Source organism: Balaenoptera borealis (genome assembly GCF_965194805.1).
Source record: "Balaenoptera borealis genome assembly, contig: HAP1_SCAFFOLD_1279, whole genome shotgun sequence".
In the NCBI taxonomy this organism is placed as follows: domain Eukaryota; kingdom Metazoa; phylum Chordata; class Mammalia; order Artiodactyla; family Balaenopteridae; genus Balaenoptera; species Balaenoptera borealis.
In genome coordinates, this window is record NW_028122940.1 from 75001 (window position 1) to 94580 (window position 19580).

The following is a 19580-nucleotide window of genomic DNA, read 5'->3' on the forward strand; positions in this document are numbered from 1 at the left end:
TTATGGGCATTGCTTCGAGGACAAGCCTTGATCTTGCATTGGACGTTACTTCCTGTCAACTTCCAGCAGCAGGAGTCTTCTTTTCAGTGCTTGATGCTTCACGAAATAGACTCTGCCCGTTGGCAGCAAATACCAGAGAGCTAGGAGACAGAGCTGGTTGCAGACCTTTCCTCTTCCAGCCTTTGGTTGCAATTGTTTGGCCCATAATTTGCTAGCTCTAGTTCCTTGGGCCACACAGGTATCCTGCCATCTCCAGCTCTTGTTATATGTGAGAGACATTCTGAACACTGTCCCTTTTTCTTTGCACAGAAGTATATACAGTGTGGCAGTTACTGTAATCTCCTCCGCCTTGCAAACAGCCACTCTAGAATCTTGGACCTCTAGGACTCTCTGTCTTGCATGCTTGGGGGCAAGGCCAAGCAAAATGAAGAGGAGAATAATTAGAGAAAGAGGAGGACGTTGGTGGAGAATTGGGAGCAGGTAAGGTGAAAGGGCACAGGAGAAAAGAGATGCATGTAGACTTTTTGGTTTCTGTGGGAAACAGGTTGACACACTTGGGCCTCATTTGGTATTAACAGAACAGAGAGTTAAAGATCTAAGTAGCTAGATAGTGTGCAGCAACTGCCATGAAGTCTGTACACTGAAGAGAACAGTCTCACATCTAGTTTTCATTTTGTTTTATGTCATAGTACCTTATTTATAGCATTCACTGGTGTGTTTGTAGAATACAGATGTTTTCAAATGCTCTGGTTTTGTCTACATGGTTATCTCCTTGTCCTGTTTGTAAGGAATCCAACATTGTAAGACATATTGCATGTTTTTCTCTTGACGATTGTTGACCTTGAAGCGTCATGAACTAACTTGAGCTGTTGGATTCTGTGGAGAAACGTTCAAAAGGGTCTGTGAAAAAGGCACTGTGGTGAGTCGCATTATGCACCCGAGCGTAAGGAGCAGATATCTGCCACCAGCCCAGCTTGGCCTGGATTGCCTCTGTTTTAGTTCCCCTGGTTAGTGCTTTTCTCCCTAACCACTCTTGTGACTGTGATAATGTGAGTAAGGGCGGAGTTGCTAATGATCTATGTGTGAGGTAAGCTGGTTTGAGGGAGGCAATCTATGGACCTAGTCATTTTCCTTGGTGGTAAGCTTTCAGGGGTGCAGAGATGGATCTTCCTGGGGCCTTTTCTGGTCCCAGGAAGATATCGCATAGATGGGACCTCCCAAGACACACATTGAATCTTTAGGCCTGTTTTTCCTATTATGAGGTACGAACGAGTTTCTTCACTGATGGGGATGATGCTTATCTGAGAAGAAATTGTGAAAGGTGGTGTAGTGTAGAGGTGTGGCTTAAGCTTTTAAGTTTTCCTCCAGGTTTTTCCCCTAAGCTTCCTACTTCGGACGGCCTACTTACATGATACTAGTAGGTGATGTCCGGCTAACAACTTCCTAAATATACCTGCAAGCCAGATCAGTGTCTCTTTTCTCTGTATTCCCATGGAAATCAAGAGTCCCGCCGAATTTTCCATCGAAACAGTTGATTTGTGTTGTCTCTAGGAATTCTAAAGGGCGTACCGTTGCTTCCTAACCGGTGTCATTTGGGAGATCCGCCTCTGTACGTTCAAATGATTAATTTTGAGACTTTGCTCATGTGTGCAGTAAACCCTTGAATTCCCTAAGACCTTCCTTTCCTCCATCTCCTACCCCATTAAGCCCGCTTCAGTTCATCTCCTGAATTTCTTTGGAATCTGTCAGCCAGCTCTTCCTCAACTTCCTAATACTGAACTTGCCTGTCTGTTGCGATTAGGTCCTAACTGGTGTCCATATATCTTGTTTCCTTCCAATCCACTCTTCACACAAGAAACCTTCAAAGCAAGTTGGAACGTTGCTCATAAACATCGCTCACAAACATTGTTTTGAGAATAGAAAACACACTGTTGGCCTTTAAGACTCTGCGTGGTCTAGAATCCTCTCTGCTTCTCTAGCCCCATCTTGTGCCACTTTTGCCCTCACTTTCTATGCTTCAGATACACTGAATTAACCTTAGTTCTCACTCATCTGACAGAAGTCAGTTCAGATACTATTTTTCACTGTGATTCCTAGCATTAAGGAATTTGATTATCAGGTTTTGTATGAGGACTATTTCATCAGGGGTACAGAAGTTCTGGCCATCTCTGGTTTTGGATATCCCTTATTTGTTGAGACCTTTGCGTTGTTTGGTTGCCTTTTGTCTGTTTTCCAGATGGGAAAACAGGAACAAGGGAAGTATAGGTTATTACTAGGTGGGGTTGAACAAGTGGAGCAGCAAACTGCAAAGCAGAAAGAAGAGGGACGTACTATAGAGGGATATGACTTCCATTCTCAAGGCGCCTGCATCCTGTGCAGGGAGACAGCCTAACATAAAATGTGCCTAACAACAAATATATTGACTTCTTACTAAAAATCTCCAGTTCATAGAACCGAGGGGTTTGTACCTTCTCCTTTAAAAGTGATAGTCCTGGGACTTCCCCGGTGGTCCCGTGGTGAAGACTCTGCGCTTCCAATGCAGCAGGCGTGGGTTCAATCCCTGGTTGGGGAGCTAAGATCCCACATGCTGCGCAGCCAAAGAAATTTTTGTCGAACGTTATACTCCTGTATTGTTGGCTTTAGTGGTTTAGATTTTGTTGTACTGTTAAGAAGATTTCAGTTTATTTACCGGGAACAAACAACACATAATGTAAAAATAGTTTCCCAGAAACGATTTCCATCATTCTCTTCTTCCCTTTCTCCCGCAGACTGGTGTTTCACCTTGACAAGTTCTCTGTCATTCCATAGGAAAGCTGTCTGGCTTGGAGGTTGCAATCCCAGGGAATTTTTCATCAGCGGGGAAGTCTCCATCACTACAGAGGAATCAAGGGAGAAGTCAGTCCCTGGTAAGTGAGATGCTCCCCCTAAACACCAACACAGCAGTCGTGTACCTTTCAAGGGGTTCAGGGGCAAGATGGGCAAGGCATTTCTACTAACTCTTCTTAAGGATCACGGACAGTGCCCTATGCTACGAGGTAAGCGGTGACTGCTGTAGTTCTTACTGGTGATCCTTTCCTGTCACTGATTCTCGGCCTTCTTTGTATTTCATAGGACTGTTGTCAGTCCAATACAAAATGAGTCTTATTTTTAAAAACCTGAAATGTTTTACAGAGCCTAGCATTCTCATATAGGGTCCTTTCCATTCTCCCCACTTTCCCGAGAGGCCAAGAACACTTCACACCATGAACTAGGAGAGGGGGTAGAGCCCTTTCTGATGAAATACATCAACAAAGACAGAGCCTTAGCCTGCTTGCTCTCTGGACAGGATCTCGGACCACAAGGTCTTCAATCCTGGTATAAATGAAGGAAGTGAGGACAGTTCAACTGGCACTCTGATAACAAGAGTTCGGAAACACCTTCCAAAGAGACTATAGCAGTAGATGAGGGAAGGGAGTGCTACAGTGTGGCAGTACAGGGGGAATGATCGGCTACAGCAGTGAAAAGTGTGGTACCGATTGGTGTGCTCTCGGGGTTCTTGTACATGTAGCATAGATGACCTCTACAGTGGCCCTCCCACCTTCCCACCTGCATTAGGTGTTCTTTTTTTTTGTAATTTATGTTTATGTATTTATTTACTGTTTGAACTTATTTATTCTACGTATTTATTTTTTTGGCTGCACTGGGTCTCTCATTGCTGTGCACGGGCTTTCTCTAGTTGGCGGCTAGCGGGGGCTACTCTCGGTTGCGGTGTGCGGGCATCTCATCGCGGTGGCTTCTCTTGTTGCGGAGCATGGGCTGTAGGCACGTGGGCTTCGGTAGTTGAGGCTCACGGGCTCTAGAATGCAGGCTCCGTCGTTGTGGCACATGCGCTTAGTTGCTGCACGGCATGTGGGATCTTCGCAGACCAGGGCTCGAACCCGTGTCCCCTGCATTGGCAGGCGCCACCAGGGAAGCCCTAGGTGTTCTCATATAGAGTCTAAAAACAGAGAGCACTGAGAGAAGGTAGTGGTTATTAAAGGCTCAGGATCTAAATTCTACCTGTCTCTACACCCCTTCCCAGCTGTCGATTTGACCCCATTTTTGAATGCTGACCTCATTGTTCAACTTTTCTCTGCCGTCTGTATACTCACCTTGAAAACTTGTTTCTGTGATGCGTTGAGCAGACACAGGGTGGCAGACTGCAGAGGTGGAAGCTGGTGGTCGGATATTTGTGGGCTGAATCTCCTTCAGTCCCATTCCCATTTCTGGTTGCCCAGAGGCCCTACTTCCTGTGTGTGACGCCGAGCCGTAGGATTGCGGGCAGGAGCCAAGTTCTCCATACAGTAAAGACCCCAGTGTGCCTTGGTTATAGTAATATACCTGGCTTCCTTCCTGGCAGGGAAGTGACAGGCGGCTATGCCCCTGCTTTGTTCGTGGGCCTCCTGATCCAGCAGTTCCCTTGGCTCTGCCCCTGTCGTCAGCTGCCCCTAGGATAACTCTGAGCCCTAGCCACTTCTCTGGTAGATTTCCCTATTCCCCCACTACAGTCACACCTGAATAAGGCAACTCAGACCTTTCAGAGATGTGTCCTGAACCTCTTGTTTTCTGAAATACCTATCTGGTGGTTGTGAGACTTAAGGCCAGCGTCCCCGAGAGACTTTTTCTATTTCTCCTAGTAAACCTAGACTCATCTTCTGTCACCTTCAACTCTACTCCAATTGTGTTCTTTCAACCCAGACCTCTGACCCTGCTTTTTACTTCTGCCATTTCATCCTCGCTCCTGCTTCCTTTCCTAAATCCATACGTCTCTTTTGGCCTTCCTAGCCCTGGGCCAAGTTCCTTCCTCTTTGCTCAGTTTTTACCCCTTTCCTTCATTCTCCCATCCAACTTTCAGTCCTTCCTTTCTCACGCCCCAGTTAGCAGCATCTGAAAATTCGAAAGGTTTGTTACTCGTCTATTAATTGTATTCCATTTACTTATTCAGTTCTATACCTGTCTTACCTGTGTATGGAAGAACAGCTGGTAGCCAAGGTGGCACCAAGAATCCTAGCAGCTCTCACTTGACGTATCCGTAGTAGTCGGCAATTTCCATTTCGTTTTCCCTCTCGGTGAAAAATTGCAGCTTGCCCGAAGAGGTGTATCTGGCAGCATTCTCCCGTTGTTGTTGAGCCCGCCTCTTCATGGCCTCTCGCTCTGGCCTCTGCTCTTGTTCGATGGGCTTTGACATGACTGGCTCAGGCACGTTGGGTTCCCTCCATGGAACTCGTTGCTTGCTGAAGTCTTGGAGTAGAAATTGGGTTTGGAGCTTGGGTGGGGACTGGCGCTTATTCACAGCAGGGGGAACAGGCTCCCGCTGGAGAGGAGTGCCAGATGAAGTTTTGGAGGGTGCAGGCCTAGGAGCAGCAGACTGAGGGACACGAGGCTGGGTATGGTTGGTCCAAGCCGGTTGGGTTGGGTTGGTCACAGTTGGCTGAGCTGGTTTGGCGGGGCCTGGCAAAGAGGCAGGAGCTGGCTGGGATGAATTGGCTGCAGCAGGTTGAGCTGAGTCAGTAGAACCAGGCTGGGCACGGTAAGCCCCAGCAGGCCGATGTGAGGCCAGAGACTGTGGCCTCCGAGGAGCGGGTCGAGCTTGAGGCTTGTCCCAGGCAGAAAAAGGCAGAGGTATCAACTTGACCTTCCCAGGAGGAGGCCGCTCATACTGGGCTGGAGACGGACACTCTGTTTCAGCACTGCTGTCTGGTTTCTGGGCTTGGACTTGCGTTTTCTCAGGACCCTTCCCCTCACGTGGGGTATGCCGCCATGGCTGGATAGCTGGGGGTGGCTGGGGGTCTTTGGGGTTGCTTGACTTTCCCAAGAGCCGACAGGAAGAGAGCCCAGTTTTCGTCTCATTCTTCTTCCCCAGCGCATGAAGAACCTTCACAGACTCCAGCATGCGCACGCCAAGGGAGGTTCGAGGCTTTTGAAAGCTCTGTTGGAGAAGCTCAGTTTGGTGTTCCTTTCGCTTCGTGTGGGGGATTGCTGGCTTCTCTTCTGCCTTGACTTTGTTCCCTGACTGCTTGTTCTCCTCAGCCTTGTTTCTCCCTCTGGTCCTTTTGGTCTTTTCCTGCCCGTGGCTCTTAGTTTTGCTGATCTTTCTGGATGCAGCTTTCTGAGGTTTGCCTTGAGAGTGCTTGGCCGTGTTCACAGGAGCCCTGTCACTGACTGCAGCGTGGCATGTAACCACTTCTCCCCCTAACGGGCACTCTGGATTCTTTGGCTGGATTTTGGCCTTGGGAGCGCCACTGATAGGCTCAGAGGCTTTCTGTTTGTTCTTCCTGGGTTGATCAGAGGGAACCTTTATGACACTTGGCTTTTCCTGCACCTGATTCACCTTAATGGCTCTGGTGTCTTTAGCTTTGATCACGTTGGGACCTTGGGATTGATCAAGATCTTTCAAAGGATTAAAGAGCTGGGGAAGGTGAATATCCTCCGCCAGTGTAGTAATGTCTGCAAGACCACTGCTAGGTTCAATCCCATTTTCAAGTGTCCCTAGGTCCTGACGACTCCGGCTGTTCTCTCCCAGATCAGCATTTTCAGAACCAGGCTGCTCCTCTTGGCTGAGGGGATCGGTGCAGGCCAGCGGCTGGTGAATATCAGGGATTCCTAAAGGGAGTAGTGGAGGATCTTGGTTCTCTGTTGGGATCTGGTAGGCATCCAGAGGCTTTGAAAGCTTGGTTTTGATATCATCCACGTGCTTACTCTCTATTTGTCCCTGGCTTGGAGCTGGAGGCAGGGCCAGGAGACGCCTGGCACTCTGGACTGGAGCTGTCACTGAAATGTCCCCAAGTTCAGATGGTGGGTTACTCTCAAGTATGTGGCTGTTTCTGCTACTGCAGGACTTGGGGAGTTCTTGACTTTGTGTCACACAAAACGTCTGGCTTGGAGGTTGCAATCCCAGGGAATTTTTCATCACCAGGGGGGAGGTCTCCATCCCTACAAAGGGATCAAGGGAGAAGTCAGTCCCTGGTAAGTGAGATGCTCCCCCTAAACACCAACACAGCAGTCGTGTACCTTTCAAGGGGTTCAGGGGCAAGATGGGCAAGGCATTTCTACTAACTCTTCTTAAGGATCACGGACAGTGCCCTATGCTACGAGGTAAGCGGTGACTGTTGTAATTCTTACTGGTGAGCCTTTCCTGTCGCTGATTCTCGGCTCGCTTTGTATTTCATAGGACTGTTATAAGTCCAATACAAAATGAGTCTTATTTTTAAAAACCTGAAATGTTTTACAAAGCCTAGCATTCTCATATAGGGTCCTTTCCATTCTCCCCACTTTCCCGAGAGGCCAAGAACACGTCACACCATGAACTAGGAGAGGGGGTAGAGCCCTTGCTGATGAAATACATCAACAAAGACAGAGTCTTAGCCTGCTTGCTCTCTGGACAGGATCTCGGACCACAAGGTCTTCAATCCTGGTATAAATGAAGGAAGTGAGGACAGTTCAACTGGCACTCACATAACAAGAGTTCTGAAACACCTTCCGAAGAGACTATAGCAGTAGATGAGGGAAGGGAGTGCTACAGTGTGGCAGTACAGGGGGAACGATCGGCTACAGCAGTGAAAAGTGTGGTACCGATTGGTGTGCTCTCGGCGTTCTTGTACATGTAGCATAGATGACCTCTACAGTGGCCCTCCCACCTTCCCACCTGCATTAGGTGTTCTTTTTTTTGTAATTTATGTTTATGTATTTATTTACTGTTTGAACTTATTTATTCTACGTATTTATTTTTTTGGCTGCACTGGGTCTCTCATTGCTGTGCACGGGCTTTCTCTAGTTGGCGGCTAGCGGGGGCTACTCTCGGTTGCGGTGTGCGGGCTTCTCATCGCGGTGGCTTCTCTTGTTGCGGAGCATGGGCTGTAGGCACGTGGGCTTCGGTAGTTGAGGCTCACGGGCTCTAGAATGCAGGCTCCGTCGTTGTGGCACATGCGCTTAGTTGCTGCACGGCATGTGGGATCTTCGCAGACCAGGGCTCGAACCCGTGTCCCCCGCATTGCATTGGCAGGCGGATTCTTAACCACGGCGCCACCAGGGAAGCCCTAGGTGTTCTCATATAGAGTCTAAAAACAGAGGGCACTGAGCGAAGGTAGTGGTTATTAAAGGCTCAGGATCTAAATTCTACCTGCCTCTACACCCCTTCCCAGCTGTCGATTTGACCCCATTTTTGAATGCCGACCTCATTCTTCAACTTTCTCTGGCGTTTGTTATACTCACCTTGAAAACTTGTTTCTGTGATGCGTTGAGCAGACACAGGGTGGCAGACTGCAGAGGTGGAAGCTGGTGGTCGGATATTTGTGGGCTGAATCTCCTTCAGTCCCATTCCCATTTCTGGTTGCCCAGAGGCCCGACTTCCTGTGTATGACGCCGAGCCGTAGGATTGCGGGCAGGAGCCAAGTTCTCCATACAGTAAAGACCCCAGTGTGCCTTGGTTATAGTAATATACCTGGCTTCCGTCCTGGCAGGGAAGTGACAGGCGGCTCTGCCCCTGATTTGGAATCTGAGATGGTGTTCCCTGAGCAAGGCTGGCAGAAAGCGATGGATGTAGAGGGACCATGTTCTTGGCGTCTGAAGTTTTATCATACTGGGCTGCCAGAAACATGGAGGAGGCAGCTGTGTGGCGGTCAGTGAGTGCCAGAGTAAAGTCTCCGAGTGAAGAAGAATTCTTTTCAGTGCTTGCTGTGATGTCCCACTCAAGAACACCTGGATAGGAAGCAGCTGAAGTGGAGATCTGGCTGTGGTCAGTAACTCCAGATAACATAGTCGTGCTAGAATGTTGGTAAAGGTAGGCACTACCCATGAGTGTCTGGAAAGGGGTACCAGTAGCCGATGCCGAACTGACGGCAGGGGCAGAGACTCTGGAGAAGTTGCAGACACTTCGTGTTAGGGAAGTTGCATTGCTCACCACAGGAGGAGAATGCTGCAGAGAATTTAGAGTTCCAAGTAGAGATGGATGTTGGAAATTTTCTGTAAGAACAAGAGGGTCATGAAAAACTCAGGGAGGTTGAGAAATTCTCACTACGTTTGAGGAACGGCATCATCTGAAGGTTCTTGCTATCAGGACACCTCTACTATCACTACTTCCTGAGAAACCCAAAATCAGACAGTTAATGATGGCTGTAAGGACTGAGCAGTTTTCCACTCTTCTCTATTAACTGCCTGTGCTCCCATCTTGGGCACAGACGGGCAGAAGAGCCAAGTGGTGTGGTTCAGAGATTGTTCTCTAGGCTGGAAGCAACCTTCTCCCTGCCCTGTCTTTCCCTTCAGCCTGCACTCGTATTGACTTCTATGCTATTTCCTAGACTGGAAGCATTTTAGAACTAGGAGGCCCTTAGAGAACTTCGATGTTCTCAGTCTCATTTCGTGAGTAAGGAAACTGAGGCTCAGAGAGGTCGGGTTGACTTGTTCAAGTTCTCTCATTATGTTAGTATCATTACCAGGTTTCAGAACCTAAGTATCCTGACTTCCTTGCCAGGACTCCACTCTGAGCATGATACTGCCAGAAAGCAGGAGAAATAGAACTTATAATATAGGCATTTTTTTTGTCCATTAGAAAACAGTACGGCTGTTACCATTGTCGTCTTCAGTGTCTCCCTTTGCTTGTGCAGTTCCCACGCTATTACCTAGAGGTGACGTACAGCTCAGTCCAACTGGTGAATTGAAAGAGTCATTTTTGCCCTCTTCAAGCCTGGTTTCTCATCCTACCTCAAAATGATTACCCGAAAGTGGATTTCTTAAGTGCTTTTGGAAAGGGAAGAGTTATCTGATTACTTCAGATTCCTCACCTGTAAAGTGGTTATAACACCACCACCAATAATAATAGCAGTAATAATTAATAGATGAATAAGCTGATCTATTGCGTATGATTTATATGGAGGAAGATACAATAAGTTCTAGAAAGACAAAGAAAAATCATGACAAGCATATTACGTTAACGAAAAAGAAATCCATAGATATTAATGAAAACTGGGGTATGTGGCAAGTATCGAAGCCTAATGAATTTACTAACAAATGGCATTCTGTACTATCCATGCAATATTATGAAAGTGAATTTTGCCCACTCTATTTTAGTGAATACTATTAACCAGAAGACACGATGGAGGTGATAGAGGTGAATGAATTCCTAGCCAATGCATACAGACAGAGAAGGTATGTCAGTAAAAAATGCATAACAAGCAACAGAATGCAATAAATGTGCATGTATAGGTAGCCACAACACATATAGACAAGTATTTCAATGAAAACCGGTACGAAGCAGACAGCAAAATAATAAGTGTAAAAGAGTTTCATTATTGTGCTCCTTCATATTTTTACCCAGCAAGTAAGAGGTATTAAGCCTAGGAGAAATATATATTTCAATGAATATAGCTTATATAATAAGCAGAAAGGAAGCTTAAAATGTATCAGGAAGGTTTTTGGATTTATCCTAGAACTTAGATTAGAATCATCTTCAGCATCCAAGAAGATGGCATCCCAAAACCTCAAAAAACCATCATGCCTAGAATCCAATTAAAAAAGATTTTCAAATGTAAGAAAATCCACAGGACTCCACAATATGGTTTTCGATAAATGTGGATGTTTGTTTGTTTTGTTTCTTTGGCCGCGCCGCGTGGCCCTGGCCGTGAAAGCACCGAGTCCTAAGCACTGGACCGCCAGGGAATTCCCTAAGTGGGGGGAATTAGAGATGTGGGGCTTGACTTTTTCTTCTTCTTCTTCTTCTTCTTCGGTAGCTAAGATCTACAAGCGAACGATGGCTGTTGATCAATGTGCTCTCTGTGTTAGGAAGGAAATAACTGTAAAAATGAAAAGCAGCCTTGCCTTAGAACCTACATATCACACCAAGGAAAATAGTCCTTCTGATTCAATTTAGAAGATATCACTTAAAATGTTGAATTGGTGAAATGTCTACCTAGTTTAAAAATTAGAAAGAATAAAACACTGAAAAGCAGCCCCCTAGATAACCACTGTGGTTGCTTGTTTATAGGAGGCATCATTTCTAAAACGTATTTCTAAAATGTTTATATTCAAAACTGTCAAGTGGCCAACTGTATTCAGAGAGGCAATAAAAGAAAGAAAACGGAGTATGACTTTTCTGATAAGCTGCCTTTCCTGGTGATCCCCTGTTCTGGCCTTACTTTCCTTCTTAGTCTGTTAATGTAAGGGTTTGCTACCATCAACTTGGTTTTGCCCTGCTCTGAGCAGGTTTCCCTCTGTGCTGTTTCTGCTTTAATTGAAAATCTTTGGTTCCCATCAGCATTCCATTGCAAACTCCGTTTTTCTTGAGAGCTCCTCTATGCTTTCCCTCTTCATTCTTACATTTTCTCCCATCTCTTGGTGCCTGTTGGCCTGTGCTAATGAAAACCATCCTAAACTTCCTTACGCTCGACTCTGTGCCTCCCTGTAGAGCCCAGTACTCTCCATCCTCTCTCCCTATTCTCTCTTTTCAACTAGTCGAAATCCTAGTGGAGGGAGACCATTAGAGATGAAACATCTTGGTATATATTGCTAGTTTTCTATGTCCCCTGACTTTTCTATGTTTCTGTTGAAACACTCTTGAGAAGTGTCTGATTTCGTTTTCTACATGGGTACCCTTTAAGGCTCAATACTGGAAAAGAAGGGGATCAGAGTGATCAACCCAACGTGGTATCCTAACGTAACAGTTAAGGAAAGCAACAGGCTTTGTGAGACAGCCAGTGATTTGTCCAAAGTCACACAGATAGTAAACGTCAAAGTCAAAAGTGAAATTAGGTCTCCAGACTTGTAGTTCAATACTTTCCCTCATTATTCCATGCTATTTTGAATCTCCTACTCAATTTAGGGGCAAAAGAAATCGAACGCAAAACTTTCCAAAGTTTCTTTTCTTACCTGACATGGTCAGAGAAGAGGAAGCATCCACTGCAGGTACAAGGGATGAGGAGACAACACTAGATGATGTCTGAGTGGCTGCAGCTGAACGGCGCACGTGTCCAGTACAGAGGTCACTGGTTACTGGTCCAAACAGCTCCACGGAAACCCCAAGGCTCTACCAAGTGGTAGTAGGTTTGGGAGGAGAGTGATGTCACAAAGCAGGCAGTTGAAAGGTATGAGAGAGCCAATAGGGAGGTCCGATCCCCAACAGGAAGGCGGGCTTGGGTGAAGAGAGTGTAGGAGAGCTAAAACAACACCTGAGTTTCTGAGCTTTGGGGAGGAGGAAATCCTAGAAGACAGATTTACCTCCCCCAGGCTCTTCCATTAGGGAAATCATTGCAACATTTCTTACAGACGTTCATTAATACACTGAACTAAGAGTTACTTATATTCTACAGAGTATTCTATTTTATGTATCATATACTTAGAGCTATATAGATCTTATTTAATTAATAATCCTTAGGAAGGAAAGAGCCATCTAGTTTGAACTATTACAGTTGTTCTGAAATCAGATGTGTCTAATGAGTGAACTGATAGCAGCTTTTAAGGAGCCAAAGTAGGGATTAAGAAGCTCTCTTTGTAACTTGGTTCAAGAGTAGGGTGAAGTTTCTTGAGTGTACCTTGTGGAGAATGTTGTGGTCCAAGGCTCTTCTCTTTTAGTTTCTTCTCCTTGACTCCTACCTTCCTTGGGCTGGGCTAGGCTGGGGGCCAGGTTGGACTTGCGACTTAACATTTCTCTTCCGCTTTCTCTTTTTTTTTTTTCTTCCATTATGGGCATTGCTTCGAGGACAAGCCTTGATCTTGCATTGGACGTTACTTCCTGTCACCTTCCAGCAGCAGGAGTCTTCTTTTCAGTGCTTGATGCTTCACGAAATAGACTCTGCTCGTTGGCAGCAAATACCAGAGAGCTAGGAGACAGAGCTGGTTGCAGACCTTTCCTCTTCCAGCCTTTGGTTGCAATTGTTTGGCCCATAATTTGCTAGCTCTAGTTCCTTGGGCCACACAGGTATCCTGCCATCTCCAGCTCTTGTTATATGTGAGAGACATTCTGAACACTGTCCCTTTTTCTTTGCACAGAAGTATATACAGTGTGGCAGTTACTGTAATCTCCTCCGCCTTGCAAACAGCCACTCTAGAATCTTGGACCTCTAGGACTCTCTGTCTTGCATGCTTGGGGGCAAGGCCAAGCAAAATGAAGAGGAGAATAATTAGAGAAAGAGGAGGACGTTGGTGGAGAATTGGGAGCAGGTAAGGTGAAAGGGCACAGGAGAAAAGAGATGCATGTAGACTTTTTGGTTTCTGTGGGAAACAGGTTGACACACTTGGGCCTCATTTGGTATTAACAGAACAGAGAGTTAAAGATCTAAGTAGCTAGATAGTGTGCAGCAACTGCCATGAAGTCTGTACACTGAAGAGAACAGTCTCACATCTAGTTTTCATTTTGTTTTATGTCATAGTACCTTATTTATAGCATTCACTGGTGTGTTTGTAGAATACAGATGTTTTCAAATGCTCTGGTTTTGTCTACATGGTTATCTCCTTGTCCTGTTTGTAAGGAATCCAACATTGTAAGACATATTGCATGTTTTTCTCTTGACGATTGTTGACCTTGAAGCGTCATGAACTAACTTGAGCTGTTGGATTCTGTGGAGAAACGTTCAAAAGGGTCTGTGACAAAGGCACTGTGGTGAGTCGCATTATGCACCCGAGCGTAAGGAGCAAGATATCTGCCACCAGCCCAGCTTGGCCTGGATTGCCTCTGTTTTAGTTCCCCTGGTTAGTGCTTTTCTCCCTAACCACTCTTGTGACTGTGATAATGTGAGTAAGGGCGGAGTTGCTAATGATCTATGTGTGAGGTAAGCTGGTTTGAGGGAGGAAATCTATGGACCTAGTCATTTTCCTTGGTGGTAAGCTTTCAGGGGTGCAGAGATGGATCTTCCTGGGGCCTTTTCTGGTCCCAGGAAGATATCGCATAGATGGGACCTCCCAAGACACACATTGAATCTTTAGGCCTGTTTTTCCTATTATGAGGTACGAGTTTCTTCACTGATGGGGATGATGCTTATCTGAGAAGAAATTGTGAAAGGTGGTGTAGTGTAGAGGTGTGGCTTAAGCTTTTAAGTTTTCCTCCAGGTTTTTCCCCTAAGCTTCCTACTTCGGACGGCCTACTTACATGATACTAGTAGGTGATGTCCGGCTAACAGCTTCCTAAATATACCTGCAAGCCAGATCAGTGTCTCTTTTCTCTGTATTCCCATGGAAATCAAGAGTCCCGCCGAATTTTCCATCGAAACAGTTGATTTGTGTTGTCTCTAGGAATTCTAAAGGGCGTACCGTTGCTTCCTAACCGGTGTCATTTGGGAGATCCGCCTCTGTACGTTCAAATGATTAATTTTGAGACTTTGCTCATGTGTGCAGTAAACCCTTGAATTCCCTAAGACCTTCCTTTCCTCCATCTCCTACCCCATTAAGCCCGCTTCAGTTCATCTCCTGAATTTCTTTGGAATCTGTCAGCCAGCTCTTCCTCAACTTCCTAATACTGAACTTGCCTGTCTGTTGCGATTAGGTCCTAACTAGTGTCCATATATCTTGTTTCCTTCCAATCCACTCTTCACACAAGAAACCTTCAAAGCAAGTTGGAACGTTGCTCATAAACATCGCTCACAAACATTGTTTTGAGAATAGAAAACACACTGTTGGCCTTTAAGACTCTGCGTGGTCTAGAATCCTCTCTGCTTCTCTAGCCCCATCTTGTGCCACTTTTGCCCTCACTTTCTATGCTTCAGATACACTGAATTAACCTTAGTTCTCACTCATCTGACAGAAGTCAGTTCAGATACTATTTTTCACTGTGATTCCTAGCATTAAGGAATTTGATTATCAGGTTTTGTATGAGGACTATTTCATCAGGGGTACAGAAGTTCTGGCCATCTCTGGTTTTGGATATCCCTTATTTGTTGAGACCTTTGCGTTGTTTGGTTGCCTTTTGTCTGTTTTCCAGATGGGAAAACAGGAACAAGGGAAGTATAGGTTATTACTAGGTGGGGTTGAACAAGTGGAGCAGCAAACTGCAAAGCAGAAAGAAGAGGGACGTACTATAGAGGGATATGACTTCCATTCTCAAGGCGCCTGCATCCTGTGCAGGGAGACAGCCTAACATAAAATGTGCCTAACAACAAATATATTGACTTCTTACTAAAAATCTCCAGTTCATAGAACCGAGGGGTTTGTACCTTCTCCTTTAAAAGTGATAGTCCTGGGACTTCCCCGGTGGTCCCGTGGTGAAGACTCTGCGCTTCCAATGCAGCAGGCGTGGGTTCAATCCCTGGTTGGGGAGCTAAGATCCCACATGCTGCGCAGCCAAAGAAATTTTTGTCGAACGTTATACTCCTGTATTGTTGGCTTTAGTGGTTTAGATTTTGTTGTACTGTTAAGAAGATTTCAGTTTATTTACCGGGAACAAACAACACATAATGTAAAAATAGTTTCCCAGAAACGATTTCCATCATTCTCTTCTTCCCTTTCTCCCGCAGACTGGTGTTTCACCTTGACAAGTTCTCTGTCATTCCATAGGAAAGCTGTCTGGCTTGGAGGTTGCAATCCCAGGGAATTTTTCATCAGCGGGGAAGTCTCCATCACTACAGAGGAATCAAGGGAGAAGTCAGTCCCTGGTAAGTGAGATGCTCCCCCTAAACACCAACACAGCAGTCGTGTACCTTTCAAGGGGTTCAGGGGCAAGATGGGCAAGGCATTTCTACTAACTCTTCTTAAGGATCACGGACAGTGCCCTATGCTACGAGGTAAGCGGTGACTGCTGTAGTTCTTACTGGTGATCCTTTCCTGTCACTGATTCTCGGCCTTCTTTGTATTTCATAGGACTGTTGTCAGTCCAATACAAAATGAGTCTTATTTTTAAAAACCTGAAATGTTTTACAGAGCCTAGCATTCTCATATAGGGTCCTTTCCATTCTCCCCACTTTCCCGAGAGGCCAAGAACACTTCACACCATGAACTAGGAGAGGGGGTAGAGCCCTTTCTGATGAAATACATCAACAAAGACAGAGCCTTAGCCTGCTTGCTCTCTGGACAGGATCTCGGACCACAAGGTCTTCAATCCTGGTATAAATGAAGGAAGTGAGGACAGTTCAACTGGCACTCTGATAACAAGAGTTCGGAAACACCTTCCAAAGAGACTATAGCAGTAGATGAGGGAAGGGAGTGCTACAGTGTGGCAGTACAGGGGGAATGATCGGCTACAGCAGTGAAAAGTGTGGTACCGATTGGTGTGCTCTCGGGGTTCTTGTACATGTAGCATAGATGACCTCTACAGTGGCCCTCCCACCTTCCCACCTGCATTAGGTGTTCTTTTTTTTTGTAATTTATGTTTATGTATTTATTTACTGTTTGAACTTATTTATTCTACGTATTTATTTTTTTGGCTGCACTGGGTCTCTCATTGCTGTGCACGGGCTTTCTCTAGTTGGCGGCTAGCGGGGGCTACTCTCGGTTGCGGTGTGCGGGCATCTCATCGCGGTGGCTTCTCTTGTTGCGGAGCATGGGCTGTAGGCACGTGGGCTTCGGTAGTTGAGGCTCACGGGCTCTAGAATGCAGGCTCCGTCGTTGTGGCACATGCGCTTAGTTGCTGCACGGCATGTGGGATCTTCGCAGACCAGGGCTCGAACCCGTGTCCCCTGCATTGGCAGGCGCCACCAGGGAAGCCCTAGGTGTTCTCATATAGAGTCTAAAAACAGAGAGCACTGAGAGAAGGTAGTGGTTATTAAAGGCTCAGGATCTAAATTCTACCTGTCTCTACACCCCTTCCCAGCTGTCGATTTGACCCCATTTTTGAATGCTGACCTCATTGTTCAACTTTTCTCTGCCGTCTGTATACTCACCTTGAAAACTTGTTTCTGTGATGCGTTGAGCAGACACAGGGTGGCAGACTGCAGAGGTGGAAGCTGGTGGTCGGATATTTGTGGGCTGAATCTCCTTCAGTCCCATTCCCATTTCTGGTTGCCCAGAGGCCCTACTTCCTGTGTGTGACGCCGAGCCGTAGGATTGCGGGCAGGAGCCAAGTTCTCCATACAGTAAAGACCCCAGTGTGCCTTGGTTATAGTAATATACCTGGCTTCCTTCCTGGCAGGGAAGTGACAGGCGGCTATGCCCCTGCTTTGTTCGTGGGCCTCCTGATCCAGCAGTTCCCTTGGCTCTGCCCCTGTCGTCAGCTGCCCCTAGGATAACTCTGAGCCCTAGCCACTTCTCTGGTAGATTTCCCTATTCCCCCACTACAGTCACACCTGAATAAGGCAACTCAGACCTTTCAGAGATGTGTCCTGAACCTCTTGTTTTCTGAAATACCTATCTGGTGGTTGTGAGACTTAAGGCCAGCGTCCCCGAGAGACTTTTTCTATTTCTCCTAGTAAACCTAGACTCATCTTCTGTCACCTTCAACTCTACTCCAATTGTGTTCTTTCAACCCAGACCTCTGACCCTGCTTTTTACTTCTGCCATTTCATCCTCGCTCCTGCTTCCTTTCCTAAATCCATACGTCTCTTTTGGCCTTCCTAGCCCTGGGCCAAGTTCCTTCCTCTTTGCTCAGTTTTTACCCCTTTCCTTCATTCTCCCATCCAACTTTCAGTCCTTCCTTTCTCACGCCCCAGTTAGCAGCATCTGAAAATTCGAAAGGTTTGTTACTCGTCTATTAATTGTATTCCATTTACTTATTCAGTTCTATACCTGTCTTACCTGTGTATGGAAGAACAGCTGGTAGCCAAGGTGGCACCAAGAATCCTAGCAGCTCTCACTTGACGTATCCGTAGTAGTCGGCAATTTCCATTTCGTTTTCCCTCTCGGTGAAAAATTGCAGCTTGCCCGAAGAGGTGTATCTGGCAGCATTCTCCCGTTGTTGTTGAGCCCGCCTCTTCATGGCCTCTCGCTCTGGCCTCTGCTCTTGTTCGATGGGCTTTGACATGACTGGCTCAGGCACGTTGGGTTCCCTCCATGGAACTCGTTGCTTGCTGAAGTCTTGGAGTAGAAAGTGGGTTTGGAGCTTGGGTGGGGACTGGCGCTTATTCACAGCAGGGGGAACAGGCTCCCGCTGGAGAGGAGCGCCAGATGAAGTTTTGGAGGGTGCAGGCCTAGGAGCAGCAGACTGAGGGACACGAGGCTGGGTATGGTTGGGCCAAGCCGGTTGGGTTGGGTTGGTCACAGTTGGCTGAGCTGGTTTGGCGGGGCCTGGCAAAGAGGCAGGAGCTGGCTGGGATGAATTGGCTGCAGCAGGTTGAGCTGAGTCAGTAGAACCAGGCTGGGCACGGTAAGCCCCAGCAGGCCGATGTGAGGCCAGAGACTGTGGCCTCCGAGGAGCGGGTCGAGCTTGAGGCTTGTCCCAGGCAGAAAAAGGCAGAGGTATCAACTTGACCTTCCCAGGAGGAGGCCGCTCATACTGGGCTGGAGACGGACACTCTGTTTCAGCACTGCTGTCTGGTTTCTGGGCTTGGACTTGCGTTTTCTCAGGACCCTTCCCCTCACGTGGGGTATGCCGCCATGGCTGGATAGCTGGGGGTGGCTGGGGGTCTTTGGGGTTGCTTGACTTTCCCAAGAGCCGACAGGAAGAGAGCCCAGTTTTCGTCTCATTCTTCTTCCCCAGCGCATGAAGAACCTTCACAGACTCCAGCATGCGCACGCCAAGGGAGGTTCGAGGCTTTTGAAAGCTCTGTTGGAGAAGCTCAGTTTGGTGTTCCTTTCGCTTCGTGTGGGGGATTGCTGGCTTCTCTTCTGCCTTGACTTTGTTCCCTGACTGCTTGTTCTCCTCAGCCTTGTTTCTCCCTCTGGTCCTTTTGGTCTTTTCCTGCCCGTGGCTCTTAGTTTTGCTGATCTTTCTGGATGCAGCTTTCTGAGGTTTGCCTTGAGAGTGCTTGGCCGTGTTCACAGGAGCCCTGTCACTGACTGCAGCGTGGCATGTAACCACTTCTCCCCCTAACGGGCACTCTGGATTCTTTGGCTGGATTTTGGCCTTGGGAGCGCCACTGATAGGCTCAGAGGCTTTCTGTTTGTTCTTCCTGGGTTGATCAGAGGGAACCTTTATGACACTTGGCTTTTCCTGCACCTGATTCACCTTAATGGCTCTGGTGTCTTTAGCTTTGATCACGTTGGGACCTTGGGATTGATCAAGATCTTTCAAAGGATTAAAGAGCTGGGGAAGGTGAATATCCTCCGCCAGTGTAGTAATGTCTGCAAGACCACTGCTAGGTTCAATCCCATTTTCAAGTGTCCCTAGGTCCTGACGACTCCGGCTGTTCTCTCCCAGATCAGCATTTTCAGAACCAGGCTGCTCCTCTTGGCTGAGGGGATCGGTGCAGGCCAGCGGCTGGTGAATATCAGGGATTCCTAAAGGGAGTAGTGGAGGATCTTGGTTCTCTGTTGGGATCTGGTAGGCATCCAGAGGCTTTGAAAGCTTGGTTTTGATATCATCCACGTGCTTACTCTCTATTTGTCCCTGGCTTGGAGCTGGAGGCAGGGCCAGGAGACGCCTGGCACTCTGGACTGGAGCTGTCACTGAAATGTCCCCAAGTTCAGATGGTGGGTTACTCTCAAGTATGTGGCTGTTTCTGCTACTGCAGGACTTGGGGAGTTCTTGACTTTGTGTCACACAAAACGTCTGG

General features: G+C 47.0%; 1 protein-coding gene across 1 annotated transcript in view; it reads left to right on the forward strand.

Moving 5' to 3' along the window:
* LOC309621951 (uncharacterized protein) overlaps nt 1–19580 on the forward strand; it is a gene marked incomplete at its 5' end in the record, with an annotated part of 132089 nt that overhangs the window by 73667 nt on the left and 38842 nt on the right. The window contains 2 exons of the mRNA XM_082409217.1: nt 2769–2906; nt 15453–15590. Of these exons, the coding sequence (XP_082265343.1) occupies nt 2769–2906; nt 15453–15590 (276 nt within the window). The remainder of the gene's footprint in view (nt 1–2768; nt 2907–15452; nt 15591–19580) is intronic.